Genomic DNA, 25,315 nt, shown 5'->3' with positions numbered 1-25,315 from the left:
TCGCCTTCATTCTACGTGGAATTCTACATGGAACCAAATCATAGAGTTCAAGTGATTGAGGCAGATCCAGAGACTGGATCTCAGGCTGCTCTGTGCAAACAGGCTTTCTCAATGAGAGCTGAGCTGTCAGCAATTCAGAGCACATGCAGCTAGAGGGTTGCTGATGAACTTGCTTTGCAGAGGTGTTTGTGCTCCATGCTGCGGTTTATGTCCAGGGATCCTGCTAGGAGTAGGTTTATTACCAGAATATTGTCTTCCAGGAGCATCGGTCTTGTGGGCAAGAAAATGGGAGCAGTACAACTGCGTAGCCCATCTGCCCGCTCCAAGCAAAAGGCTGGGAGTGAGCAGCTGTGCCTTCATTTGTGACCATCAGCGCAGACATTTGTGTGAGCAGCTTTACTGACTTCCACGGAGCTGCTTGCAGGGTTCAGCTCTCGTCAACGGCGGGACAGCACAGTGATGGTCTTGGCAAACCAGCCTCCGTACAGAATTCCTTTGGCTCAGGATGTTTGCCAAGTAGCTCTTCTCTGGTTTGTTCATAGTTAGATTCAGTGAATACTTAGTTTGCTTAAAAAATAGAACTGGTCAGATACATGGGGTTTTTCTTATACAATCTTGACTTTTTTGTTGGAAAAATGCTTTGCACTATCTGGATCTGTCTATGGAAGAATAGGTGCCCTTTAACTTTCTTCAAAGAAGGGTAGCATTTTTTTCTTTAGGACAAGGTAAGATATACTAGCAAGAAATGATTGTTTTTCTTTGTCAGTGGCAGATCCAAATGCAGAGTAACAGCTTTCTACTGATGTCGGCTAAGACAGCTACCCTTTTAGCCCTTTTAGTTCAAATTGTGGTGGTCAAAGACTTGGGGCTTTGCATCCTGGTTTCTGATGGCTTTTGTGAAGATGGCTATGTCAGTCTTGTTCCTGTTATACTTAAGTTTACATATTGCTATCCTAACTTCAGAAAGGTTCCTTGGGTAAAAAGAAGGGCTTGTTTGATTGTGTATCTTTTTTTTCTTTTTTCTTTCTTTAAAAGCAGCTAAAAAGTCCTTTTTACCAGAAAGCAGCCCTCTGAAATGCTTCTGAACTCTAGTGGATTGTGTCTAACTGCAAACTGGGCACTGTTTCAGTCGGGAACGATACATGAAAGAATCACAGCAAAGGCTTGAAGCAAATTCACCAAATTGTGGAACACAGTTTATTATCTGTGACATAATGAGACTTGTTTATTTATACACTTAGTGCACAAACAGTACAAATGGGTTCTTTTAATTACATTTCAGATAGATGTTCACAAATTATTACTCTGATACAAATAGGCAATAGATCATTCTATATACAGTGTATTCTACTGGCCAAGTGATTCAGGGGAGAGGTGGGCTGCAATTTGCTCAGTATATGATGTGGTAGATGGATCGGTGGAGCCAATGTAAATAAGGGCTGAATATCTCACTGAAAGGCAACAGGTCCTTTGAAACCTCAAAGTCAATCCTGTCAAGAAAGCAGAAGAATAAGTAAAAGAAAGAAGTGAACAGGATTTCACACATGGAAATTAACTGGTTTCTTACTGTTCTAGGGCCAGGTTCAGCTCCACTGTTCTGCTCAGAGTTTCTTTGGATTGACACAAGCATCCCTGGGGAGCTGCTGAAAACCTCTCTGATCTGGCTTCTGTGACAAGATGAAATGCATACAGCTGACTCGGAGAGAGGAGTGAAAGCAGGTAAAGCAGAGATGTGGCATTCATGGCTTTTAAGTATACATCTGATGACAGTGAATTCTGAAGAGGGCAAAATTAGTAAACTGTGTTTGCAATAGGAGGGTAAGAGTTACTTTAAGGCACCACTTCCTTAAAGCTGAATTAAATCTGCTCTTCTGCATAGGAATGCAAGTTACACACGAACACACAGACCATCTGCCTCTGGCTTTCTCTTACCATAGTAAGCAGTTAGCATCCCAGTCCACTCAGTGACCCAATTCTGTCCAGCTTGACACCAAAACAGCCTCTGGAGAGGCCCTTTTTGCTTCTGCCTCGGTATCTACGGGGTAAACTTAAGAGATCACTGAAGAACCTCTGGACAGCACTATCACTCATGGACATGCTCCCAGGCTGGTCCCTGGTGGTTTGGGTCCGCGGGATTTCAGTGTCTTGCTGATCAAAGGCACCTGTTGGGATCATGTCAACTTGCTCAAGGTCCCTCTCTTCTGAGACCAGGGTGTGCTCCAGGTCCTCGTCTAACAGTTTGGACAGACTCTGAAAAAAGGGAGAGGTGGAGAAGAGAAAAAGAAGGGGTTCTGGGAGCTCTGTCATTGTTTTCATATAAGCCATGCTCAGTGCCAAATTTGGAGATACTTATTCTGAACATTTATCAAAAGATGAAAGTACTTGAAGTTATCTTTAGTTTCTTCTGGCTCACCAAGCTGCTCTGAGCTAACACTGTGTGCTCTCTCAAAATGCTCTAGGGCTCTGTGCTGTTACCGTATTCTATAGTCCTGAGTTCACAAATTGCCTGTTAGCTCTTTCCTGGAGCTGGGTTATGGGATAAATTGTGAAAGACGATGAAAAAGGCTTGGTCAAGAGTGAACAAGGAACAAGAAAAAATGGTTGTTACCCTGGAATAATAAGAGAAGTGATGCAATGACAGGAGACATGCTGAAATTGGTGCTAGAAGGATTATATATTTCTTTACAGATTGGGAGGCTACTTCATATTTGGGAACACCAGCTCCTTAGGTAGCTGAAATGTGTTTTGCTAATGACTTGGAATTCCTGCACACAGAAATACACACACACACACACTTTTCTCTTTTTCTCATATTCTACCTCTGGGGCTCGCAAGCAGGGACTGCATTACTGCACTACCGAGCTGAGGAGGAGATCATGCAGGTACAACCCATTAATTCCTTTTTCAGCTTAAACCAAGGGCTTCAGGGGCAGCACGCAGGTGACTGCTTTAGGGCTTTAGATAGGAATTCTTCCAGAAAAATTCCTTTTACTCTAAAGTTTATTGCTTCACTCGGTCACAGGATGACCCTAAATCTGCAATGCCCAAATTTGCCCCACAGGAAAATAACATTTCCCTTTCAATTGCCTCATGCGATCAGAAATTTAAATTCAGTAATCAATTACTTTATTTTCCCTCTATTTAATGACTCTGTGTCCGGGCGCCTCAGGGTTCCTGCTGTCATGATCTCTTGGAGTGTCTCCTACTGCTTCAGCTGGGGTTGGAAGAAACAGAGCTAATCTGAAGTGTCTAAGTCCTAAAGAAGCATCAGCTTCTTTCAGTTCTGTTGAGCAGCCAGTCACTTACCTGGAAGCTGGAAATGGGCCTGGCCCTTGCATGGTTTTGACTGACAATAAGCAGCAGAAAGAATCCAGGGTAAAAAAGAAGTTTCAGGTTCATCTTCATGTTTTGGTGTCTCTGATTCCTCCTCCCCTTGAGTCTCTCCAGATCAGTGCTGCTCTGTGTCTCCAGATACCAGCCTTTATATCTTCTTCCAACCCCTCCCAAGTCTACCTTTTGAATTCAAACCAGTGCAAGGATTGGTTTGAGGTTCTGATCTGTTTTCCCAGGAGGAGGAGGGAGGAAATAGTTCTCTTTTCTGATGGCGAATAAAAGGAGCGTTTTACACTTAGGCAATGCAGCATCATTCTGTTGCTGTGGATCTGAAGGTCCCTGCAGCCTGCTGTCTTGGTGCCACTTACCTACGTCAGTTTGCTTAGCACAGTGTTCCTTGCTAAACCTTTCCTTTCCATCCAGAGAAAAATAATTGTGAGAGAAGCATGAAATGAGACAGGAAGCAACTTATATCCACTACGTGCTCACCTGGCTCATTTGTCACTGTGAAATACCAATTCAGAGGGACGAGGGTCTCATAAAACATGCTGTGTAAAAGCAAGGTGTTATTACCTAACATCATAATACGGCATTAGTAACCTATGAGATGAAAGAGTGTGATTTGGAGAAGGGAAATCCAAGCCCTAACAATATGACAAGTTGTGTTAGTTACTGGCCTGAGTGACAGGGAGGGTGGCTGAAACCAGGCTAACGGGCACAGAAAGCTTCTACATGGCTTAAGTTGAGGAAGAAATTCTTCTTCTCCCCTGGATCCAGATAAAAACATTTCCTCTATGTATTCTCTGACAGTTTTTCATACACAACTTGTATTAAATCTGAAATTAGTCTGAAAGGAAGCACAGCCTTTCTTGTGACATGTACAGGTACATTAAAAAGCTGCAGGATCAGAATGTGTCTTTGGTGTACTCTCTGTCTCACTTTTTTTTTTTTTAATAAATTGAAGCACCAGCTTCAAACAAAATTAATTCTGTCAAGTGTTATGGGGAGCAGAAGAAACTGTATCAGTTCTTAGCCTGGGTCTCGAGGGTATTTAAATGACTGCTGTTGACCAGACCTCCCTCTGCTGTAAAAGCACCTGGGAGGTGTGTTGGTGCCCCAATGAAGATGTATGGAGATAACTGATTCTCCAAATACCTCATCCATTCTAATGAGGTTTTTTACTAGGTTTCATACCCAAAAATGACCCTTTTTCTGTTCCGGGTGCATTGGGGAAGAGCAGCAATAAAATCTGTTGAGTTGCGTGTTTTGTATATGAAAAATGGAAATGTTCTTGAGTAAGCAATAATACATCTTGATCTTTCACTGCATTTTTACACACATGATGCAGAAAGCTAAAGGCCATTAAGCTGAATCTGTATGGAGTAAATGGAAATGAAGGACCATCTGGCACTTTTCATCTGATCTTTGAGGTTAAGAGTCTTGTTGGGACTGAAAGCTTGGAAAAAAATGATTCTGTGATGTGCCAGCAGGTTTAACATTTTCAGTGTCTTTTCATCCGCAGATAAGTTTAAGACAGAATTGTTATGAGTCCCTAGAAATGGGTATTCTAAGAAGGCAGCTTATAAACAACCCTCTGTGACAGAAAGGGAGATATGACGTTATTATATTGTTGGGATTTCTTTGTTGTTGATGTTGATTAAAACCACATTTGACCTGAATCTTACTAGAAGATGAAATCACCATTTCAGTGGTTTGAGGTGTGTATTTTGCAGTGTAACAAGACCGTAAGAGAAGGTCAGGACAGTTTCGGGGTCATCTCTTCTCTGAAAAAGCCTGGCGTTGTTTTGTTGGTTTGATTGGCTTCTCACAAGTCTGCGTGTATGTGGATAATAAATTATCTTCACCTCAGGATCTTTGAACTTGTTTTGGGGGACTGCTGAATTGTGTCTCTGGTAACTGTTGGAAGTATATACACTAGCACAGTCCTCATCTAGGACTATGTCGGTAAAATCAGAATAATTAAGGTTGGAAATGACTTCTGGAGGTCTGTGGTACAATCTTGTGCTAAAAGCAGAGCCAGCTTAGATGAAATTGCTCAGTGCCTTGTGAAGTTTTGAAAATCTTCAAGAAAAAAGTTATTTCTTAATACCTAATTGGAATTTTCCTTGTTGCAACTTATGTCAGTGTCTCTCATCCTAACACTGTGCAGCTGGATGCTGTCCATAGGCAGAACAAAAGGATGTTCCGTCTCCCAATACAATGAGAGTGCATGTGAGTGTGTTTCACAGAGTGCTGCATAACTGAGACAATGAGGACAGCTTCAGTCCATCTAGTCAACAGCTGGGCTCTAATCAGATATAGTGCAGTGGAAAGAAGTAGTTAGAAACAGAAAACCATCCAGCAAAAGTCTTTGCTTTACATTCTGGATCTCCTCAGGGCTCAGAGTAGTGTCAAAAATCAGTGTCTGAATATTCAGAGCAATTTAAAAAATTGCCATTGGGATGGTGCAGTTAAGTTAGAGGCTTCCACACCAAACTTCAGTCTATAAGAAGGGAGAAACCCCTGAAAACAGTAAAAGATACTTGGGAGACAGGAAATGGCTTTGTGCCCGTTTCTGAGGTGATTTGAATGTTCATTTATACGGCAACTCCTCCATATAGCGTGGAAGGAAGTATGAAGAAGGCAGCAGTTTGGCATGTGTTGCTCATCTCCAACAGTAAATTGTTTCCTAGCTTACTGAGAGATTTCTCCTGTACCAGCAGAGATATTATTTCTTATTGGAAGAGTAGGGTTAGGGCATACTAATCCTCTGGGGATAGATCTGCCTCGCCTCTACAGGCTGCTGCAAGGAAGGCGAGCTCTGAAGTCGATAGCGCGTGGCATGCTTGGACAGGTACCATTAGAACAGTAACTCATTATCCTCCTCTTTCCCAGCTCAGTGACCCCTTTCGGCCTCCCCCTCCTTCCCAGTCACTCAGGCCAGCATTTCCTGGCTCACTGCAGCTGGCTGAAAGGGCAATGATGTTTTTGGAGCACTTTCATCAAAGCGGGATCGCCAAGTCCTGGATGGAAGCTGGCACCAGGGGCCCCTCATTACGAGACATTAACATTTCGCTGTGGTATCCAAGCATTTGCCTGATTGTCCCCCTTCTTTGCCCTCTCCCGAGTGGTCCAGAGGCTGAGCTGAGGCAGGGTTCAGTGCACAGCATCATCGTGAGCCCAGGCTTGGCTGGTAATTGCCCAGCTGCAGGTGCTCTGCTTGCTCTTCTGGCACTTTGTTGCCTTGGGTTGTGTGCTGACAGCATGGGCCTGATGCAGGAGGGATCTACAGCAGCAGCAGTTCTCTCTGCAGAAAAGGGACTTGGCACAGCTCACTTACCTGCTGTAAAGCCGGAATGTATCCACTGGGTCTGCACCAGCACAATCCAGAGGAAAATTTGGTCCCAGCCTCAGGGATGGTTGGGACTGTGTCCTGGGAGGAACTCTGATCTTCTGGTGTCTGTGGTAGCCCATCTGAGGGGAGTGAACCAAACCTTTGTGATTGGGTGACTTGGGACTTTCCTTGTGGGCTGGTCACCCTGCTGCACACATTTCCTCGCTCCTTTTCCTGACCAGCAGCACTTTCTGTGGGGCTGTAAAGGCCAGTAATAGGATAGATTCAGTGCAGACCCCGCTCTTCTGGGGTCCCAAGAATGCATTTTGCCGTTGCCTGATCTGTTCTGCTCTCACTAATGCTCACTATTCCCTTTGGGGATGAAGAGGGGATATTTTCCTCTGTAGCTCTTTGGGACAAGAAGGGGCCTGGGCCACCCGAGGACAAGGAGGGCAGCAGGCTGGCATTTAGTAGCAGGTTGTAGGTGGTTTTGGAGCGTTGGATTTTGATGGCAAAATTTTAACATTAGGTTTGTCAGCCACATTTATCACTTTCTGCTGATGCTAATGAAGCCCAGCAGGGAAGCAGCAGTGAGGGAGGGGATGAAATAGCTGGAGATTGTGCTCAGTGCTAGTCAAATAGCTGTCTGGGTGTGCTCTGTGGCTCGCTGCTGCTTGCCGGAGAGCAGTTGGGCCCAATTCTGATCTCTGCCACAGCAGGGGTGGAAGCAAAGAAGCCACATGGGATTTCTGTATCTGGCCTGTAGCAGCCGTGATCAGTCTGACTTCTCTCATTATCCCCCAGTGCCAGCACTTGGATGGCGTTAGGGAGAGAAGCGCAACATCCACTGATTCATTGGTGGGTGTTTCTGGCTCCCTTTTCAATGATTCATCTCTCAAAGGAGCTTTTTCTTCATGCATGGGGGCATTTTTAGGTCCTGCTGTGTGGCTTGATGCTAAAGATCCCTGACTTTGCTCTGTGCTAGTCTTGCTGATGTTTATAACAATTTTGCTGTAAATTCTTTTGACATCTAGAGACAAGCTGCTTTTCCCAAGATACTTTAAAGACACAGAGTCCAATTGCCTGCGGTTCAGCACTCTTCAGCGAATGGTGTCCTCAGCTCTCAAAGGAAAAAGTGGAGAGGGAATGGATCAAGTTAGAGATGCAAACAACAGTCATAGAGCAGTGTAAAACAGATGAAATAAATGTGAAAACTGCCAGAGAGCTGCTATGAAAAACACAGACGGCTTTTGGAGGCTGTAGTGCTGCAGAAGATTCTCAGATTAATCATGGTTGGATGAGGGGAAGAAAGGAGGGACCTTGTATTGGACAAAAGTGAGAAGTAAGAAGGGAATGAAATCTAGGCAAACATTGTAGGATCAGCTGAAATAAAATTCAGGATTTTTAGAGACACTAGTAAAATGGATCCTGAAACAAATAGAAAACAAGCTGAGGTATTTGGAGCAATGGCACAAGAGTTTTGGTTGGTGCCCACTGAGAGGAAGAGGCTTAAAGAAGTATTCACATCCCATAAATCCTCACCTGCAACTATATTTTTGGCTAAGCTGCATCTCTAGCAGGGTGAAGAGCATCTTGCTGCCCAGTTGTTTTGGAAAGGTGGGAATGTCTACACAGGCAATTTGTAGATATTCACACTGCAGCTGAAAACATGGCTTAGCTGTGCATGGTTTTAAACCACGCAGGTCTTTTTAGTCCTGTGGCAGCCAGTCTTCCCCCACCCTGCTTTTTAAGTTGGTCCTCAGAAATTCTTAGGTTGGTCTTGCACTAAGAATCTGAGTCTTTTATTCTCTGTGTTGTATTAGATATCTTTGGTATTTGAACTGAAGTCTATTTGGTCTATTATTATCTATTGTTACCTTACTATAGAAAGATTGGACTTTCAGTGGGAGCTAAGTCAGGCCTGGATTTGTAAAATTATTTGTATAGCAAAGCACACAGCTAATTAGCAACAGAAAGCAGAAAGGCTGTTACATTACTCTGCAGCTCATAGCCTCTGACAGGAGGAAGAAAGCGAGCCGTTCCTGGGCAGCATGGAGATTACATATCCCCAGTTGTTTTGAGCTGAGAGAGATTTTCGAAGCAAAACTAGGGGGTCCTTCCTGTGAGGTCCCACCTAGCATCTGTACTTCGGGTTGGCGGCCTTCGTCGTTAACCAGGTGTGTGGTGACCTCTTCTGGTCAATAGAGAATATGCCTCCAAGTTCGGTTAGAACGAGTTCTGGTTTAAAAAAAGAAAACGGATCAGACGCTGTGAGAGGTTTTGATAAAATGATCTTTGATTCAAGAACATGGTACGTACAGTACCAGAAGGGGTTGAGTGGCTCATTTGCAGGCTTTAGACTCTAGAAGCCATGTAAGAACGTGTGAGTGGTTATGTCTTGGGAAGGCACGTGTTATGGGTGTGATATATGAATGGGTGTGCGTGACATATAAGAGTTTGTGTGTACAGCAGTGTCAGATGTTCTGGTTGGTGGCTAAGTTTAGATCCACGACTAAATGTGTTGATCTGGACTCTTAGAATGGATTTTGCAGAATGTAAGTTTCTGTGAGAAGAGATGAGCTTGGGGAGGACGTTTCTTGAGCATTTTGTCTGGGATAACACTTGCCAGTTTTTTCTTTGCAACCAAGCACATCCTGGAATAGTTCAGAGCACTGTCAGCAGTGCCCATTGATCTAGAAGGTTTGCTAGCCAAGAAGCCAAATAAAGGGGCAAGTGGTCACACTATCCCATTGTGCTATTTATTGCTGCGTGCCATTTGTCAGTATTGAGTGTGCAGAAGAAGCAGCTATTTCTAGAAATGGCTAAACACCTACAGGAATGAAATGGCACCTATCCTAGATGTTGCTGTGGTTGTTTACTTCCCCTCTCCCTCCCCTCACAGACTGGTGATGAACCTAAGAATAACTTGACTAACTAAAAATGTAATCATTACATAAAGCCTGTCCTCCACTAGACACTCTGTAGATTTTCCTCAGCCTGTGAGAGAGTGGCACTGTGCATAACCTCAATTTTGTATTCCCACAGCAGGATTCCAATTGTCCATTAGTTTTAACACATCTCAGACCCGTGGACTTTCCTTAACTAGAGCTGTGTCACTAGGTCCCTGCTTTTGGAGAACAGGGAGATAAACTGTCCTGATTTTTGTTTGGCAGAGAATTCATGTGTGTGTTATTCTTCCTCCCGATTACATTCACAGTCTTCTTCATTGGTGCCTCTCATCAGTTCAGGCACAACTGGATATTTGGATGTGCCCACGCTTGCTCACTAGGATTAGAAGGCAAATCCTTCATGCCACAGTGTGGCAAGTGGTTGGGTGTGCCAGAGAGACCACCCTGGGAGTCTGCAGTGGATGGACATCAAGCTACGTGTGAGCAGGAAGAGAGCTCCTTCCCACCTTGGGTGGGTGAGCCGAGGTGGGAGGAATGCAGCCTCGGCCAGAGCTTAGCTAAGCTGCTCTTTCTTAGTAACTCAGTGCAGCTATGGGGACTCTTATCACCCACTGTTCTTGATTTGACAACTCTTCTTTGTTTTCCCAGAAAATACTCACTGTGTTTGCCAAGCTTCTGGAAATAGCTACATCCTTTTGTGGTGGAGGATGGCATGGCTGTGGTCCAGAGAGGCAGGATATTTTAGCTGTTGCTTGTCAGCACAGTGAGATGGGTGAGTAGCATTCCAAAAACTAACACTTTCAAGCACTTCTACGATAAGGTGCTCAGGCTACAGGGCTGGAGCCTGTGTTCATGCTTGAGATAAACTCCACTGTCAGCGCCACATTCACACCTCCCCTGTCACATTAGGCACCCCATGGGCCTGCCTTTCCCACTAGTCACTTGCTACAAAGCCTCAGCACAGGGGTATCAGGCCCTGTGCCTTCTCTATAGAGTCCCCAGGGGCTGCATTGCTCATGTGCCCTTGTGGTGACATTGAGGTGGCTAGAGGAAATACTGTTGGTTAGAATAGATTTGTCACCAAGAATTGTCACCCTGAACTTTGTTTGGACTCAGCCGTTTCTCTTTGGGATGCACTGTCTAGCCATTGCTGTCTGGGCAAAGCAGAAATGGGTGGACTAGCTATATGTCAGGGCTTGCAGTGCGAGTTAGGGGATGTACAGTAGTGGGGCTGCTTCCTCGTGTGAGGGCCTACACCAAATGTGCTCTCTGAAATACCGGAGATTGGGGGAAGGCAGATTTAACTGTGGGTGCTGAGGAGAGTAATGACCTCACTCCAAGTTACTTATAGTCCCTATCTCTCTGTAAATGTCAATTTTGAGTCAAACGTTTAGTGGCTATGGGCTGGACAGAGTTATTCTGGAATTACAGGATTTCAATTAATTTACAGGGACACAAGACAGTTGTGTTAAGCAACTGAGTGCTGCTAGAAAGCTGAAACCCTTGGGGCTGTGCCAATGGGTAAAAGAATCATTCCTCTAACCAAAATAGTTTAATCACTGCAAAAAGAGAGCTTAAACCTAGCTTCAGGATGAGGACAATATAGAGTTCAAAGGTTTCCTCCTATATGTGTGCTGTCAGCTTCAGGTCACAAAAAAAGAGCTCTGTGTAAAGGCGAGTTGTATCATACCCACACTTCCAATGGGCTTATATAGATGGGGAAACGAATGGGGTTTTGTCACCAAGCTGAAGAGGTCCTCTGTTTACTACATGTTTGGAGAGCTAAAGTTAGTACTTAAGTTAATATAACTGTCAACCAGTTGGAGAATCCATGAGACTGGTCGCTGTTGATCAGCTGGATGGGTACAGCTTCAGTTCTCTCTCCCTCTGGGTGTTTCAGTCCAGACCTTGAAGGATTTTCAGCCTATGTGGAGCTAAACTCTTTACTCTCATAAATGATACAGTTGTATTGATGTAGGGAAGGTTTTGGCCGTTTGCACAAATTTAAAAAATTGGCTTACAGCTCCATGTGTGCACAGACAGCTTCATGTCAGCAAGTCAGCAAATACCTTTTTTGCACACAGTTTGCTCGCACGCGGTAGAGGGGTCAGGCTTGAGTAGCAGCTGCCCATGGAGGGGCTGTACACTGTGTCTGTGTGTGCCTGATGGGCTGTAGGAAATGGTGAACTCGCTGCCCTGTCCATGATTTAGCTCTGTGGCCTGTTCAAATGGGGCCCTAGATGCCACCTTTTAAGCCTCAACTTTAGCACCCTGGTTACATTGCTGTGCCCCATTGCAGAGAGTAGGAGGTCCAAGAGTATGTTTGATCCATGTCTGCCTCAACTTCCTGATCTGGGAGCAATTTCCTCTGTGTATCCACTCGGTCTCTCCTCCAAGAGTGGTCTCTGTCTGCCCTGCTTTAAAAGCTGGATGGGAAAGCAATGCGATAGTAAGCAGTAATGGACAGGTAAGGTAAGAATACAGCCACACAATCTGAGTTGGATGCATTACTAATCCTTTTTACAGGAAATAGTGCTTTGGTGCTTTCTGGAATGCAGGAGAGCTCTCCAAAGGGTCCTCATTTGAGCACTCAAAACCTGTCTTTGAAAAAACCCATCTTGTGAACAGGTGCCTATGCTGAAAACCCTTAACTGTTCTTAGTTAAAACCAACATGCTCGTATGGCTCCTCTTTGCATAGCTGATAGATGCCACAAAACTTTGGAGGCAGAGAGTGCTTTTAGCTTCCCTTGCCCACTGGAGATTCTTCACATAACTTCTGCATTGTTTGACCAAGAGGATTTGTTTTACCATGTCACCTCTCTGAGGATAGCAGCGCATTTTTTTGCCTGGTGTTGAAGTGTGAAGACCGTTGTGAGCCATGACATCATATCACAGGCCAGAGCAGATCAGGAAATGACCAAGAAGGCCTAAGATATTGGCCATGGGAAGAATGAATGGAGGAGAGAAGGGATATGATACAGCAATCTTCTTTAGCCTAGATAGGTCAGACGCACCTGACAAGTGTAATAGGACCAGGAGATCTTTGACACTTTAGCACATGATGATATTTTAGCGCAGAGAGATGGCTTTTGAGAGGTAGAGGTGAACCACGGTGCAAATCCGCTAGATGACATGCTAATAAATCAGAGCTGCCCTTAGACAGTAAGGAGTAAAAGGCATATGGACCTGAACAGCTAGACTGCTCTGAATTTGACCTTTCTTTAAGTCCAGGAGGCTTAAAGTGAATTCTGGATTCCAATCTCTAACCACAGCTAGAACAGTGATTCCCTCCAGACGCTTCAAAACTACCAGTGAGGAAAGACACAGATGTATATTAATGGCTACAACTGGTTTTGGGGGAGTGGAAGGGAGGGAAGGAATGTTGTAACAGAAGAAAAACAGTAAACTACATTTTCTATAAAATTTAATGTTTCTTGCAAAAATAAATCATTATGACTATTGGTTCATAAACTGAATAGTTTCAACTGTTTTTGAATTGATGTGAACTAGAAGGAGATTAGTCAGTTTAATAAAAGAAAAAGAGGTCTGTAAGGTGAATTAGCTCTGAGGTCTCGCTCAGTGGGTTACAAAGCTGAGGGCTTGTTTTGGTCCAAGGTTCCAACAGCCGCAGGGCTTATCGCTGAAGTCAGAGCCAAGACAAACCTTCAGGCTGGGTCACGTTAGTGCCCACAGCACGGGAAGCCTCCGCTGAAGTCCAAACAGACCTCACTTACAGACAGATCTGGTGCTGTCTTGCTGTTCGTTTTGTAAATAACCTGCTCTCCAAATTGCTAGAGCACATTTCTCCCTCTCTCTGTAGTTCTCTCTCCTTGTTTATTTGTGTCAAGCATTGAGAGCAAGATGATTTAGCTAAGACTTAGCTGTTTCGGGCCTTTTATTCTGTAATTGTATGGGACACAGGATTGGCCGATGATTAAAGTACTGCTTTGCGAAGTGGAAATGTGCATCACTCTCGTGATCTTGTCTGCAGCCTGAGCAACTGTTTGTCTCTGTATTCTCCCCCTGCACGAAGTGTGTATGCTCCCCTGTCTCACATGGGTATTAAGAATGAATGAGAGCCTTTGCAGATACTCAGTAATTGCCTAATGACCAGAAAGCTTCTACTGGGGGAGAGAGGCTGCATTTAAAACTTCTATACCTCCAAACTGTAACACTGGATGGCTTTCCAGAGCTTTTTTGCACATCCCTAATCGTTATACTACTGTACTTCAAACCTCAAACCAGACCCCTACTTATACAGGTCTGAGGGCTTGATTTGGTACTCCTTAACTTAGCTTCAAAGCAAGTACCTTCATTGAGACAACAAAATGTCCCGTCCTTCCAGGCTGAGCTCCTCGGCGCAGTGCCCGCTGATTTGTTCCCTAATGATGATCCCGCCGGCTCGAGGCTGCTAAACACAAGTGCTGGTGAGCCATGCATGGAGGGCAGAGAGTTCAGAAAGCAGGAATTCCTGGAGCAGCAAGAGGAGGGGGCATGACAGGAAGAGGGGACTGATACTTTGCTGAAGAGCCCATCACAAATAGTGCAAGAATAACAGTTCTCTCTCATGGCTACAGATTCCCTTATCTGGGCGCGTTGAGCGGTGGAGCCTGTCGACACTTCTGCCTCGCGCCCTGCTCCGCACTCAGCCGCCCGCAGATACAGAGTGGCTTGAACAAGTTCCAGTGCTCGCTCTCGGAGCTTCCCAGGACCCCGCCGTGTGGCAGCCGGGTGACATCACTGCCAGCAGCCCTGGAGGCGCTTCCTGTGTCACATTCCCAACTGAAGAGCCTCTTGCCAAATCCTTGTCGTTCTACACAGTCTTTTTAGGAACAAATGGTCTAATTTTAGCCTGACTGCCACAAACACCTTCCTGAAATAGATCCTGACTCTCTCCTACCTTGTGCGTGTTCTTGAGAGCTTAAAAACAAAATCCCTAGTCCTTAGGGTCCACAGCTAAGGCCTCCGTCAGCCTAAATTTGGGCAGTAAGAAATACTGAGCGGTGCAGTGGGGAAACTGCTGTCACCGTTAGACCCATACTGAGCGGAGCGAGGACAGGAATGTTCCAGAGAGGCAGGAACTCAGGTGATGGCACATCACAAAGTTCTTTGGATCTGGTCTAATCTGGATGAGCTGTTCTGTATTTCAAGGACTTTGCAATAGAAAGAACTTGTTGTTTTCTGGACTGGCTGCGGCCGGATATGACATTTAGAAGTAAAGTGAATGGACTTACTCAGTGTCCTCTGTGATTTCCTCGCACAGTTGCTTTAATCACCATCCTTTCTTTTTGAGGCATAACTAGATGAGCCCTGGCCTAGGAGTCAATAAACTCTGGTTCTGATCCCATAGCAAGGTCAGTTCATGTCTGTCTCTGCTGTGCAGCTCTGAACCGCTTTGAGAACAAGTAAAAAGCACTTGCAGAAAAATTAGGAATTACTGTGAGATGAGGACAAGGAGCACAAACTCCACAAAATCACTGGGGTTTTATGCTCCTGCCTTTTGTTGTTTCCGTGAGTTTGATTATGCGAGCTCTTGTACTGAAGGATCAATGCAAGCCTGAACTGCTGTTTTTAATTAGCAGAGAGTAAAAAAGCCATGTCTTTAACGAACTCTCTAAACAGGAAAGCAAAAAAATGTTTTCAGGCAGCTGTTGTCTTTATGTCACTCTCCTGGGAGTGACACACACTCCCTTTATGTTCCTTTAGACCTGCTAATTAAGCAGCTCCTTGTATCTGCAGGTCAGTTGATCGGCTAATGGACTCCCTGTAGTCCCCAATGCACCGTGTCTTGAAGAATAAATAGGAAAAGGCAAAAACCCCTTGGGGCTCTGACTGGATCCCAGCCTGACTTGTCCAAGGGGCCTTTTCTGAGCAGGACTGAAAGCAGGCACATGAGACAAAGGACAATAGCCCCCGAGGTTGTTACGCTGGGGTTTGCTGGGGTCATTGGGTATATGGCCTAGCCTCTGCAGGGAGACTATTAGCCAGGGGAGCCTCCCAGCTTGCCATCATTCAGCTGAGGACTAAAAATACTGTTGGCTCACATAAGGTGAATGCAAAGTGGCTGGTGTTACTGAATACTCGAAAGGCCAAACCCCTGGCACTTGGCTCCAGCTGGGCTTTAATGGACGAGAACAAAAGTGGCAGTAGGGCTTCATGCACTGAGCATCCCAGCAGGAGCTGGGAGTACGCCAGCGCATTAATGGAAGGACAGAAGGGACTTGGGGGACAGGACTTCTCCCTTCTGGGTGAGCACTTGAGTTACCCCAACTACTGCACGGCCTGGGATAGCTTTTGCTTGCTTTCTCTAGCTGTATCAGCCAGGACCTTTGAAATGTCACTGGCATAACCGATGAATTTCAAAGAATTGTTTTTCTTCTCAGCTCTCCTCCCCCTTTTAATTTTGACATGTCTTTAATAACAAATATTTTAACAGCCTGAAAAGCAGTGTAGAGCCCACAGGTTAGGTAACTTACTGGAGGTCATTGAGCAGACGTTAGCAGAGTCAAGCGCTCAGCCTTGATTTTAGATTTTTTTTTTTTTTTTTTTTTTTTTGGCTTCCATTTCTGCATCTGGGCCATAGAGATCATCCCAACTGTCCTGGAATACGTGAGAGTAGGGAACAGTCACTGTCAGACTGGGTTTGGGAATCAGGACCAGCTAGAAGCTGGCAAATACTCCAGGATATGTGCTCTTTTCTATTTCATTTTATTAACCTGCCTCCCTTTTTACCCTCTCTCTGGTTTCAAGGGCACGTTCCCATTTAACACCTTATCTTAAAAGACTTTTTTTGCCTTTCTAGTTTCTCTGTCCTTCTCCATCTCAAGAGGAAAATGCTGTGGCAACTCGGTGACATTCCCTTCTTCTTTCACTGCTTGTGACAAAGTGTGTGTGGGACTGGAGTCCAGTCTTCTCTTGGCAGCCCAAAAGGCTGCTTGGAGGACTGCGAGTGCACCATTTCTCAGGCTGGTCTGTAATGACACCTGGCGTTCAGTCGAGGAAAATGCTGATTGTTGGACCACCCTGCTCTGGCCTTGTGAGAATTCAGTTGTGAACAGGCTGGCTGAAGGGAGGAGCAGAGATTCTTGTTTCTAGAGCTGCTGAGAGGACCCGGCCGGTTTATCTTCCAGACTCTGCAGTGTGACTGGTGCAGGGTGGCTAAAATAATCCATATGATCTTTATGGAGATGAGGTGAAACCTTTGAGTGATACTCAGGGAAAGCTATGGAGAAACTGACTTTGTGTGTCAAACTCAAAAACTGTTTTTATCCCTGCAGGATTTGTCTGGTCGAAGTTATGTCTCTGTGCCTTTGACTAGGTTGAAATCCACTACCCCGTCATAGAGTAAACTCGAGACTTGGCGTTAGTCTGATACAGACCCAACTTTTCAGTCCAGAAAATGTTTCATCTTACCAGAAGTCAGTCTCAGAGTTAGACCCAGCAAACCCGGTACACCTGCAGCCTTCATCCACCCCAAGGCTTTGTATGGTAGGCATACACAACCCAAAAATCTTTGGAAACTCAGCCACCATATCAAAGCATCAGCCGTATGCATAAAAACTGCTCATCGCTTCCTCCTTCCTCTCTGGAGAGGGACTGTTCAGAGTTGAACCAAAGCGTGTTTCATTAATAAACACTAATTGCCGTCTATCATCAAGCACATAGGGCCATTTTCTACTATTTCCTCAATTAAAAATCCACACTGAAGCCTCTGAAGAGATGAAGATCAGAACAGGCTCAATTTTCCATGCAAATAATTTTGCCTCTGATCTTGACCCAGGATTTTCATAACAATTAGAGACAGCATGGGGCTCCCGTGGCGCTGAGCTGCCCTGCGGTACCCAGCTGTCCCTCTCCCTCTCCCCGGTGCTGGCCCTTTCATTCCTGTTTGTGAAGGGACATGTGCACCTGCGGCATTTTCCTTCACTGACTTGAAAGTCATAGCTCTTCAACATTTTTCTCAGTCCCCTCTTTCCTGTTTTTTTTTGTTGTTGTTGTTGTTGGTTTTTTTTTGGTTTTTGGTTTTTTTTCCCCACATTTGATCCCACTTGCTGAGTGCTGACAGGAACCACATGAAAGGATTCCAGCCTTTCGGTATCAGTACTGGGCATCAACCTACATTTATATATGTGGTTCTGAGTACATGTGATTGTATGTTTGTTTAACGCTGTGTGAGCACGCCTGGGCAGCTTCCACACATCTCCAGTAATACATCATCAAGCATTTAAAAAAACCAACAACATTCCATCATCCCTTTGGACTCAAGGCGACTAACTTTAAAAAGAGTTTGGTTTTTTTTTTTTTTTGAAGTGTTTGATTTGTATTCCTCATGGCTTTCTGTGATGCAGCTTGCTGTAATATGATTTACATTTGTTTCCTTTGGTGTGAAAGTATTGGAGCAACTTGTCAGCTGCCTTAATGGGAAAATCTTAACCATGTGCTTGCAGATATCTTTCACTAGAAACGAAATTGCGTTTGCACCAATGTAAGAATTCCATGTAGACAAGTTCTGAGATTTGGGAAGGTGGGAAGGGAAGTTGTGCCTGAGAAGGGCAAAATATCTTGTTAGGTTTTTATAAGTTGTGAGACTGGGGTGACCATTGTGACCACTGAAGCACAATCCTGCATGAGTTGAACCACTTAATTTACTTGAAATAATTCTGGCTTGAACTTGTGAATGTATTTTTAGAACGCCACCTGATCTTGATTCATAAGACACTAGAGCAGCTCTTGGCTTTATCCTGTAAGAAGACAACTTATGTGAGGTTTTTCAGTCATTCTTATTAGCCAAGTGAATGACAAAGAGATACCCAAACAGCTTCCTTTGAAGCTCATAAAGCTACTTTATTTTGGCCAATAAATAAATGAACACATAAAACCAAAGACCAATTGCAGCTTTTCAAGCTTGACTTCCTTGTAAATACATACCTTTATTTTTGTTGCTTTTTACAACCATTAAGCACTGCCTTGCCTCCCTTAAAAGGAACTTTAATCTCCTAAGGTCTTTCTCTTTTGCAGTAGTAATGCTCTACATGAACCTGTTGGTCAGGAGAGGAGACAGGCCAAACCCTCTCCCCCACACTTGTGCTTCTGTTCCCATCAGAATGGTTCCCTCACTCTGGAATTGCTCAAAGAAGGTGATTAGCAAGATAGGGTTAATGATAAGTGCAGCCCACTTATAAATTAATTGAACTCCATGTAGAGTTACTAATTGTCAGTGTGAGGAAGTAATTCAGTTTGCTTTGATTTCTCTGAGTGATGTGTAGAAGAGGAATTTACTGTGCTCTGGTTATCACTGCAGAGGAGTCTTGTCCTCCAACAAGAAAAGCAAATTACAATTTGATGGGAGAAATAGCTTGTCCTTCTACTATATTCCATACAGCTAGACTGCATCTTTGTCTCACCACCTCCCCCTTGGTGACTGGATAAAGGGAAACGATACATGTATAGTGAGGAGATTCCTCTGTAGTGGAGAGCAGCTGGAAAGACAAAGTGCTGCAGAGACTTAATAGAAGTAATTAGATATTGTTTCCGCTTCATTTGCATCTCTGAAACAGCCATCAAAAAGAGTAATTAGCCCCTCTTCTTCTCCATCGGGGTCTTGCTACTCCCCCTCCTGCTATCTACAGTTATACATGCCTTGCAAACGATAGTGTGCAGGAGAGATGTACAGGCTGGCTTGAAATAAGCTGGCTCAGGTTCTGAAAGTGTCCTCACTATGTCTGGACTTCTCTGGCTAGATTCTTTGTCACCCAGAAATATAAATCTAGAATATAGCTTTACTGGCGTGAAAGGAGTCACGTTGCTGTACATCTTTTACCTACCACTCATGCTCCTGATGGAGCTCCACCTGCACTTTTGTAGCTTCTCCTTGTTTAGAGACGCCTTTCTAAATTTCTGTTGGTGCTTTAGGTTCCCAAGTAAACATACTAGTTAAAAATGGGAATTATGGCTAAGGACAAAAAGTGAATGTTATTTAAAAGAAGCGTGTGTACCTGGGGCAGTTTGTTTCTTATCCTGTCACATCTCTTCTACAAAACCTGGCAGAAACTCATTCTTCCACGTTGCTTTAATACCATGGTCTCCATGCTGTGCCCTGTGTTCTAAACTGGCACCTTTGTCACCTTGCCCCAAAGCAGATGAGCCCGATGAGCTGAGGTTCTCCTGGAGGCTGTGGTGGGAGCTTTGATGACAGCCGTTCTTCTGCTTCTGGCTCGTGCCATGGGTGGCACTCTCAGAGCTCCAGGCTGGTCTGGGACTCCCGTGACTGTGACTGTCAGGGTTCTGCTCAGCCAGTGCTGCTCCCACAGCACCTGCACTGTGCTATCAACAGAAGGGAGCACACGTTAGAGCTTGTACTTGTACAAAGACTCAAGTTCTACATGTCTTAGCCCTTAGCGACTGGCCCGTTATCTGGGACCTGCTAAGCCTTCACCTCCTTACTTGTTGAACAGATCCCTGGCTGCTTTCCATCTTCTTTTTCTTGGAGATCGCTGGATTCCAGTGACACACCAGGCTGTCATTTTGCACACTGTAGTTCTTGTTACCAAGAAGCCAGTAGGTTTTCATTTTCCCTTTGCCCTGGGCCAAGAAAAGGAGAGAGCAGGAAACATCTGTTTTCATGGGATGTGAAGGAGAGCAGAGAATCACTATGGTCAGGGTTACTACCTGTACCGCACTTGTTATCTCTTCTTCTCTCATAAGGGGCTGGTGTTTGGGTAAAGAATTGTAATTTCTATGCAGTTTGGGTGCTATTAATTCTTTCAGTTCAGAAGAAGGCCTTGCTGTTCACTGGCAGTATTGCTAAGGGTTTAAAATAAGCCTTACAGCCATGGGTCTTTGTAACTGAGTCCTAACACTTTCACCCGTATTCATGTGGTTCCGTGCAGGTGCAGACAGAGCAGCTGCATTTCAGAGCACACAGTAATACTTTTGCATGAATTAGGAGGAGTAATGTATAGGCCCTTCCAAGTGAATTAGCAAAAGAACCTTGGGGACATGGTTAAAAATTGACTTGTAATTCATAGAAGAGCAATGGCCCAATCTATCATATCTCCTTCCTATCTCATTAAACTCCTTTGCTGTTGCAAAGTTACAGAAGAGCTGTTACCTTGACTTCAATTTCTCCTCTCAGTTCAATTTCATATGCGTCGTCTGTGAGAAGAGCATCATATGTAGCAGAACTGATGTGGATCTTCTGCGCTAGGATTCAGAACAGAGCAATAGAAATGAAGGATTCCCCTATTCCCAGAGACCACACACCAGCCCTCCTGTGTTTATCAGTGCAGCGTTTCTACCTTCTCTTTGGAAAATGTCAGGTTGAGGAGGAAGCATAGGGAAGGGGAAGATGCCTTAAATGTTGGTTGAGGACTCTGTGCCACTGTACTCAGATGTCACCTAAAACACAGGAGCAGTTCAGCATCACACACCAGTAAAAATGAGTGTTTCTGGTAGCTAAGGCAGCGTAAAAGGCTGGACCAAGAAAACACGCACTGCCCTCTTCTGTGTAGCCGTGGTGCTTCTACCTAATGCCTTTGTGTTAAAGTCCTTCAAAGCAAACTCTGCTTACCTTGTGCTATTTGGTTTTTGTCACCCTCTTTCTCCTCTTATTTCCGATGGCATAAGGGATGTGACTCGCCCACGTGAATACACAAGAGTTTCTCCTGCTTACTTGATAATTAGTATATGCACAGGAATAGTGGGGACTTCAGGTCCTGCGTGTGCTGGTTCTTTAGATCTATGGTAATGAGGTCTGTAGCCTGGGACGTATCACAGAGAATGCTCCTTCTCCTGTAAGAACCTTATTTCACCTTTAGCCATGCCCAGTGTGAGGAGGTGTTGGGGCTTTTCCTTTCGCTGCAGTACCTAAGAGATGTATAGTGCAGGTGTGAACCTGACTGGCACGTGAGGAACGCACAGATTGTGCCCGAGTCACTTACGCAAGCTGGTGGACTCCATGCGGGAGGCGGTGTTTACAGTGTCCCCAAAAAGGCAATACCGAGGCATTTTGTAACCCACAACTCCAGCCACGCAGGGTCCTGAGGAAACGCAAGGCAGAGAGACCCCAATAAGAAACAAGTAGAAAAAGTGCAGGGAGGTGCCAAATGCAGACACCTTTGCTAGTCACTCTGCATCCTCAGAGAGCAACGGGAATGGGGAATACTCAGTGCATCTAGGGCCTGGCTGCACAGCGTTTACTTAAGGAAAGAAGTCACAATTTGATTAGCTGTAGCTAATTGGTGCTGATATCAGGGGAAGATGCACTTTGCCAATACTAATTTCACAGTCCTTTCCATGCTGATGCAACAAAAGTCATTTCACCCCACTGTTACTACTAGAACTGGGAGAAATACTCGTCCTGGAGTCAATGGCTCATACAGAAAGGTAGAATTCTTTTCTCCTCACATGATTAGACTGCGTCCTATTCTCTTTTTCTCCTGCCTCCACCTCGGCCCCCGTACCTGTGTGTATCCCAGCCCGCAGCTGCAGCCTGCCCATTGGCATATGAGGGATCACAACCTGACGAACTGCTGCCACCAGATCCAGAGACATTTTGGCGATCTCGTCAGCGTGTCTGGTGCCGTTCCTCTCTGGCAGGCCGCTCGCTACCATGTAGGCATCACCGATGGTTTCCACCTGATGGGAAGGGGCACGTGTCACTGAGCGGCAGGCACCGAGCTTTTCTTTCAAAAGGAGATCAGAATAAAATAAATAAAAATCAAAGATAGCTCAGCTGTCCGCCACTTGCCAAGCTGTGGCGTAGTCCCTGTGCCGTGACGGCTCTTGGATTTCATGGCTTTTGGCCAGCTGGCCTGGTGTATTTGAGATTCACCAGGGAACAAAGTAAGAAAGATTTCAGCAACTGCCAGATTCCTTGCCTGCAGGTTTGGACTCACCTTGTAAACATCGTAAGACTCAATCCTGCTGTCAAAGCAGACGTACAGATTGTTGAGCATCTCAACGACTTGCAAGGGAGTACAGGAGGCAGCAATGCTTGTGAACCCCACGATGTCCGAGAAAAAGATCGTCACCTGTCACAGGGAGAAGGAAAGCGTGAAGCTGAGGTCTCCAGGCAGCAGCGGCAGAGCCTTTGAAGGATTTGGGGATTTGTGGAATTCAGAATAGAGCAGCCTAAGGCACAGGCTGCACAGAGAACCAGCGCTGCAGAACTGAATAGATATAATCCTAAATTAACAAGCTCTGGCTCTGAAGTGTTCTCTGTTACTTTGACAGATAAATTATCACAGAATCACAGAATCTTCATGGTTGGAAGGGACCTTTGAGATCATCGAGTCCAACCACAAAAAAAAAAAAAAACCCAAACAAAAAAACCACCCCACCCCACACCCACTCACAAACAGACACAACCCAACAATCTCGGGCACTAGAGCATGCCCTGAAGTGCCACGTCTACACGTTTCTTAAATACCTCCAGGGATGGTGACTCCACCACCTCCCTGGGCAGGCTGTTCCAGTGCCTGACCACTCTCTCAGTAAAGTAATTCTTCCTAATATCTAATCTAAACCTCCCCTGCTGCAACTTTAGACCATTTCCATGTTTATCTCCAAAGTTTATCATCTGCTTCTCTGAATCATCATCACTTCTCTGAATACCTTGAGCTAGACGGGAGACTGAAAGTCAAATTCTTTGAATCTTGTGAGCAGTGATCTACAGACTTCTTGTAGTGGGGCCTAATTTTTCTTTTAAAGTGATTTAGACTGTGGTAGAGATCACAACTGGGTATCTGAACAAACTGCGAAATAAAAACTCAAGCACTGTCTCTGTTCTTGTTGAATTAGGAAATATTAACTGGATTTTGTTTTCCTACAAGTGATTTTTATCTCTGTCACTATCAAGTAATTTACAAAGAAATTAACTTAAAAAAAAATCAGATTTATAAAAGAAAGAACAACAGAAACCATAATAACTGAATTGAGGAAGAGAGATGTGTGTTGTAGCTCTTGGCAAAGAATTAAGTGTTTCTTCTCTGTGCTGCCTGAACTTTGACAGTGTTTAAACTGAAATTGTTCTTGTTTTTGTCTTTGGTAATCCCAATTCATCCAGAAGAGCCACCTTTTCACTCCCTGCCTTGGTTCAGCTACTTTTGATGTCATGACTATTGTGAATTGTAATTAATTGTGCAATTACAGGTTGCTGTTTTGATAATGACACCTACAAATTAAATGCAAACATTTATTATTGTGTTTCACAGCTGACAGTAACGGAGCATCCAGGGGAAGAAGAGTGAATAGAATTGCAATTACTGGGGCTGGAGGCTTTAGGCTGTGGCTGTGGGGCACAGCCGCCACATTCAGCATCGATGGCAGCATCCATGCTCTGAGGCAGAGCTGCAAATAAATGGATTTCTGGCCAAACTCTGCCCTCGTTTTTATGTCAACAGGCTTCGTTACATTACACACATGAGGCTACGAGATCATCCGTCCCTCTCATCCTTCTCTACGTCCCATCACAGGGAGGAAACTCAGTTCTTGCTCCTGTGTACTTGTGATCTAGTGATGCTGGCTGGCTTTCATGAGGAGGCTCTTGAACCCAAAGAAGACAACTTGCCAACATAGAATCTTTGACATCTAAAGTTACGCTTCTGGAAATTTCAGAATTTCTTTTTTCAGAATTTCTTCTTTCCCCATCGGCCTAAGTGCTTCATGGCACATTGCACAGCGCTTTCCAAAACCCATCGTGAATGTTTGGATTTCCGTTCACACTCAACTATGGGTACAAAACCAGGTTCCTCAAACAGTGGCAAGGTAGGTGCTTTTTTAGGTGAATACTTTTCTATCCTTGGTGACAGCATCCTTTCCATTTGCTAACCTGATCGTAGTTTTCTGCCTCAACTTTTTGGCATTTCCTTAGCTGCTTGGCCACAGATTTTGGCAACATCTGGTGTAAGAGGTCCTCGGCTAGCTGCCTCTCCCTTTTCAAGTCCTCTGTCTTTTTCTTGATGTTCCTCGCATAACTGTGTATCCAATCTGTCATTTGCTTGAAGGACATCAGGATTGTGGGGTAAATGAGGCAGGCTATCACTAACAGACCAATCTTAAGGCTCATTGTGGACAGGATTTCTTTAGATTTCTTGATAAGCTTTTCCTGTCCCTTCTGCAGTAGGCAGCTCTGTACGTCATGCAGTCCCTTTACCAAGGCTTCAGTGGGCACAAATTCATCCAAGCCCAGGAATGGGATGAAAAAAGAGATTCCTTCATAGTGGGTGAAAGGAAGTGATAGATTGACATTATCCATCCAGCACTTCTGTACAGTCTCTGATGAGAAGATAGCGTAGTTCAGAATGGCCAAAAGTGCATGCAAGGTTGTTTGAAAGCTGGTAGGTGCTGGCATTAAATGAGCTTTAAGCACAGCTTCTCTTATTCGAAGGATAAGTTTAAAAGCTACTATGTCTGCCCAGTCAGGATTGTGTCTCATAGCTCTGAGGTCTTCATGGGGGCTGTTAAAACGCTCCAGCAGTTCAGAGATCACTCTGGAGAGCACCTGGCTGGCTTCAGTATCCCTTGTGCTATTTAATTTTTGTCTCATGTCAATGATGTAAAATCTACAGATGGAGATTTGCTCCTTCTTGCACTGGCAATTCTCACAATGCGGTTCTGCTTTGTTTGCCTTACAGAGGGAATTTAAATTCCCCAACAGCTGAGCATGAAATGATCTATTCCCTTTGCCTGCTGCTGGGAAGAACCAGCTGTGCCTTTCTTCCTGCAGGAGCTGGATGA

General features: G+C 44.7%; 1 protein-coding gene across 1 annotated transcript; it reads right to left on the bottom strand.

The window, feature by feature from the left end:
- Positions 1-1,390: 1,390 nt before the first annotated feature.
- Positions 1,391-24,644, bottom strand: LOC141473842 (atrial natriuretic peptide receptor 2-like). Its single transcript, XM_074161446.1, has 8 exons — positions 24,408-24,644; positions 22,474-22,608; positions 22,039-22,213; positions 21,517-21,615; positions 20,688-20,779; positions 20,021-20,158; positions 2,069-2,250; positions 1,391-1,490 (listed from the first exon to the last, which is right to left on the bottom strand). The coding sequence occupies exons 1-8, from the start codon at positions 24,642-24,644 to the stop codon at positions 1,391-1,393; spliced, it is 1,158 nt and encodes a 385-aa protein (XP_074017547.1).
- Positions 24,645-25,315: the final 671 nt, after the last annotated feature.

The sequence above is a fragment of the Numenius arquata genome, chromosome 20 (assembly GCF_964106895.1).
Source record: "Numenius arquata chromosome 20, bNumArq3.hap1.1, whole genome shotgun sequence".
Classification (NCBI taxonomy): Eukaryota; Metazoa; Chordata; class Aves; order Charadriiformes; family Scolopacidae; genus Numenius; species Numenius arquata.
The sequence above is the reverse complement of the archived record's forward strand: the minus strand, read 5'-3'. Positions and strand labels throughout refer to the sequence as shown.